At 34.8% G+C, this 5503-nt stretch overlaps 1 protein-coding gene across 1 annotated transcript; it reads right to left on the reverse strand.

Annotated features, from left to right (window-relative positions):
* Window positions 1–3777: 3777 nt before the first annotated feature.
* Window positions 3778–5228, reverse strand: LOC126810344 (beta-1,3-galactosyl-O-glycosyl-glycoprotein beta-1,6-N-acetylglucosaminyltransferase). The gene has a single exon (XM_050535345.2). It carries the CDS (start codon window positions 4950–4952, stop codon window positions 3909–3911), a length of 1044 nt encoding a protein of 347 aa, XP_050391302.1. The 5' UTR covers window positions 4953–5228; the 3' UTR covers window positions 3778–3908.
* Between the last annotated feature and the right edge of the window lie 275 nt (window positions 5229–5503).

Genomic DNA, 5503 nt, shown 5'->3' on the forward strand with positions numbered 1-5503 from the left:
TAAGTTACACAATCGTTTTTTATTGGTGGCCATAGGTGATGCACTGGTCAAATTGCTAATTATTTTTATACAACTAATGTTGTTTTCGATGACCACAGAATGTTGACAGGATTTGTAGTGGCTCTGGTAATAATCGTTCTTTAATTTTACCATAGATTGGTGATTTGGATAAAAGAATCGTGAACTACTGCTGAACCTTAAATTCTTAAAATCTGTTCTATTGGTTCTGCAGATTTATATAGACGAATTCCAAAAGCTATTGGGAAATCTTCTTCCAGTTTAGTGATAACTTTATCTTCGTATCCATTAATTTGACGAAATAATTTACAATTTTTTGTAATTTTATTTAATTTACACATCCTTTCTTTATGGGTGGGAATAAGTTTGGATATGGTTGTATTCTCAATAAGTCCTCTACAATTAATGTTGTTTCCTTTTTTACGGAATGTTGACACGATCCATAGTTAGTCCGATAGTACGATTCTACCAGATTATTTGGTATATGATCATTATGGATAATGCTGCGTTTATTCACACGTGACCCCATAAAACAGGAAACAGCTTGTAGAAAAACACAAAGACGTATAGCAGAATGAGCACCAAAATCCGTTTGGTAAATCCTGCCTGTTTCATGTTATTTGATGAAATAATAAAGTTGTTAAAATAAGTATACAATGCACAGTTACGGACGTATATAAATCCACCAAATTCCTGTCGATACGTGTAAAGTTAAGCTCGATGACAGGTGTGACCGAATACGGAGACTGCAGTTGTTAAATTTTCTGCAGATCAACCGTATAAGTGATCACAAAATGAGTGGAGAAAATATGCCGAAATTGAAATTATTCGATAACAATAAATATAATTTCGAATCGTATACTTCGAGTTATCTTTGAAGTTGCAGAACCCCATAGTCAAAGTTCAGGATTTTTGAATTGACACCTTACTAGTGTAATTTTTGTTATGTTGCGTGATTTTTGTTATCTAGGGTAGTGCTCATTCCAATTTATTAAAATGAATTTGATTGATATCAAACTTTCAGATGCCTCACACTATATTCTCTATCGCGTTAAGAAAGGTTTTCGGAAAACGTGTGCGTATAAGTTCAAAACCCAAGTTCGCTAAAATGGATAGGGTTCTTCCTCTCAAAACCCCAATCATTCTCACCAAATGTGAAAAAAATCCGTTAACAAGATAACTGTTGACTGGATGGCAAACGGACGGAAAGAGGCGACGACGTATTAACCCACACTATTATTGAAACTATAATTAAAAAGTCTCCGATTGCATTTTACAGTTGTGCCTTCATGGAAATATAAACATAATATAAAATAAACAAACTAAAATACAATAAATGTGAGGGAGAGAGACATGGGGATTAAGGTCCACTCGACACAAACTAGGTCATTTTGGGACTAACATATGGTTTAATTTTATTTCAATAATTCGCTTGCGCGTAGGGGTCTTTAGCAGTGGTAGGAAACCAGCGGACCAGCAGAAAACCCACGTACAACGTACAACCGGGGATTCGAAACCACGCCAGTCGACTCAATGACAGACTTTATGATACAGCGCGCGAACGCTAACATGTAATACAACGTTCTAACTAAAAGAAACGAAAAAACACCCACTGTCCAAATATTATATATGTAATAGATAATATGCAATATACAATAAGATGAACATAATTACATGCAGAGAATCAGAAAGCTGTAAATGTTCAAACGTTTGTCGGTAAGGTGGGACTTCAATTGGGTCTTAAAATTAACAGTGATATGCTATTGCGAATATGAAGTCTGTTCTAGCCATGTGGCGCCTTCGTAATTTTGTGTGTTGTTTATTAACATAAGACTCATTGACCTTGTCTTTAGTTTGTGAGTTCTGTATAAATGTTTGATCGTTGAACAACAGACTGTCCATCTAGTAGTTGATAGTTAGACAAAGTAGATTCGGTGATAATATGTCTAGATTGGGAGCTTGTTGTGTCGGAAACCCGTCTGCGACGATTTCTTGAAAATAAAACAAAATTAAACGATTGTATGAAATTGAATAAATACCTTTCGCGGATAAACTATTACACATCAAGGTTACTCCAATATACAGGAATGCCAATATATTTTTACATGGGAAGTAGCATCAGGTGTTCTAGAAACGTATACCTTACATCGTTCTCGACAACAGTCTCTATAACTAACTGTAGCATTGGTTTGTTAGAGTGGCTTACCTTAATGTTTGCGTATTGTTATGAAAGTTTTTTCGGAAATGCCTTTAGTGTCCAGAATGACCTGAACAACGACGGTAATTTGGTGTTATCTCCCCTTGAATCACCAGTCGGTGTAACTGACACTTTCTGATTACTTGCAGGCAATTTAATAAGTAAATAATATTTATGACACTGCCTCACTTCACGAACGTTTGTGTTATGTGTTACCTATCTACAAACTATCAACGGCTGCTTTAGTTGCGACCTACTTTGCATTCCATGGTACACTTACACATTGTACCGTTGGTGGTATCCAGTCGCTTCATAACATACCAGAAATAAGCAGACCAATACCAAATCCAATGGCGATACCAGCGTCATTTGCTGCGTCTTCTTTAGAAATTACTAATTTTGGAGATGCTATCCAGACAATTAGTAACATCATCATATTCAAACCTTGTTTTGCCAATGTTGCATGATGACAGACCATCGCCTGTTTGTTTACTTCTATAACCTGTAACTATGGTACCTGGTTGTTTACTGCCATCTTGTTGGTGATAATACCAAGGGAATACGGGAAGTGGATAAGCTAAAACATAGATTAATATTATACTGGTCTGTCCAAGTGGTACACACACAGCGTCCCCATAACAGCCGGGCTGCCTGAAATATTACAGCAATTTACAAGTGAAAATAAATATAAGATTGTTCGACAAACGCTATTATTGAGCAAACACACAGTTCATCAGATAGGCCTATAACCTTTAAAATGCACTGTTTCGCAAGGCGTTGAATCCCGATTCGGGTACAGAATAAGTTCAGGTTTCATTTGTCAGGCACCTGTGGGGTTTATAAGGAAATTGTAGTGTACGTGAATGATTCCTGGACAATACTCTGGTATACCAGAGGATGTCTACAGGGGAAATAAGTGCTGAAACGTTTCCCACAAGTATTGGTCATTGAAATCGATTGTCTATGGTATTTATATACTGACATCTTACATGGAGTGGAATAGTTTTAGATACAGGTTGACAATATTATTACTAGCTGTACAGGTATAATCATCTGTTTGTTGACAGGTAGTGTTAGGTATGGTGTATTCACTACTAGCATAGACCCCCCACCCCTCCTGTTGCGATCTGCACCAAGATATATTTGCTATGGGGATACTTTCTACAGAACAGTAAATAGAAACACCGGAATTATCAACTATTACGTTTTCAACAGCAGCTGATGCTAAGTTTGTTATTACTGACTACACTAAAATATGTACACTAGTGGTCTCATCGAATGTTGATGTTAATATTCGAATATTCTAATTCCATATTGATTATTGAAATACTAATCAAATAAATTGATAATTTATTATATTCATGTAGATCGCTTATGGGGCATTATTTCAAAACCTTTCAAACAAATAGATTTTTCTATTTATTTGTTTATTTATTTCTAAAAATTAGTAGATTTCATTGAGTTAATATGAATATCTGCATGCAACATTTTTAAAACCATTTATTCCAGTTTTTTAAAATTTGTTTATTATATTGTCAAATCTTAGAACATAATAAGTTAATTCATTGTCAAATTTTAAACAGTTTATTTATTTTATAGTTTTGAATTATACTTACAGGTGTATGTATACACATCTTAAAAAAATGTGTCCTTGATTCGATAATATAATACCCAGGTGTTTCTTTCAGACTTATCAGTTAGTCTTATATAGGTCTTTGGTGTGTGGGTATTGTTTGTAATGTGTTTTATTTAATGCGAATATATCAGCTTGTAACGATTTATTGTATAAATATTCTTCTATACAATCTATAACCACTTGATCATAACCTCCCTCCATCTTATTGGCGATGATTTCAGGTTGTTTCACCAGCCACGGTAGATCTCGATTATTAAATATACAAACATCTTTGTAAAATGTACCATGACATACAACGGGATCCCATTTCCAGATTTCCTCTCGGGATATGAAATCGAAAGTCCCATGCTTAACACTAATATTGTAACCACCTGGTGCACCCTCGACGGAGTTAAGGGTATTGAAGAATGTCTCTTCAGGGGCCCAAACGTTTTTTAAAAACTCCATCAAATCTTTTGCTATGTCGCTAGATAAAACAAATCCAACAAATTCTCTAGAAAATGTTCCATAAGCGCTCCCTTTTCTGAAGAAACTTCTTGGTGCGAATGGCTTTTTGCGGATATCAGTTTTTTTCAAGCGATATTTCGTAAAATTATATTCATACATCATCCGGTTCATGAGAACATCGTTTGCTGGTTCAGATTCAATATCATTTCTTCCTTGTAGGATTTGGCAAATTTGAACTATTTCCAGATTAGTTTTAAGTGGTAATTCTTGACCTGCCATGTTAAGAAAATATTTCCATTGAATTGTTGATTTCATCGCTTCTTTCATACACAATAAATCAGCTTCTACAAGTCTTATAGATGAGTATATTGTTCGTATTTGAGACAAAATGATCACATTGTCAAAACATCGGGCGACTGATTTTAAAGAATTAAATACGCGGATATCACTGCCGTTATCGACATGGATACAATAAAAATTGTGTGGGCGATAAATAATTCTTAAAATCTGTTCTATTGGTTCTGCAGATTTATGTAGACGAATTCCAAAAGCTATTGGGAAATCTTCTTCCAGTTTAGTGATAACTTTATCTTCGTATCCATTAATTTGACGAAATAATTTACAATTTTTTGTAATTTTATTTAGTTTACACATCCTTGCTTTATGGATGGGAATAAGTTTGGATATGGTTGTATTCTCAATAAGTCCTCTACAATTGATGTTGTTTTCTTTTATTACGGAATGTTGACACGATCCATAGTTAGTCCGATAGTACGATTCTACCAGATTATTTGGTATGTGATCATTATGGATAATGCTGCGTTTATTCACACGTGACGAATTGTTCCAGAAAACAGGAAACAGCTTGTAGAAAAACACAAAGACGTATAGCAGAATGAGCACCAAAATCCGTTTGGTAAAGCCTGCCCGTTTCATATCGTTATTTAATGAAATAATAAAGTTGTCAAAGTAAGTACCAAGGCACAGTTACGGATTGATACAAATCGATCAAATTCCTGTCAATATCTCATTTTGCTGCATAAAATTATGCTGTCTAAAGTTAAGTTCGATGGCAGGTGTCACCTGCAATTTTCAACAGAATCGACCAGATCTTATTAATATGGGCTAAAATGACGGCTAAATCTATTTGTTAAGGCCAGTTCAATATTTGGCAAGGTCGTTGAGATGTAATAAGGTTAGGGCAC

Source organism: Patella vulgata, chromosome 2, assembly GCF_932274485.2.
Source record: "Patella vulgata chromosome 2, xgPatVulg1.2, whole genome shotgun sequence".
Taxonomy (NCBI): domain Eukaryota; kingdom Metazoa; phylum Mollusca; class Gastropoda; family Patellidae; genus Patella; species Patella vulgata.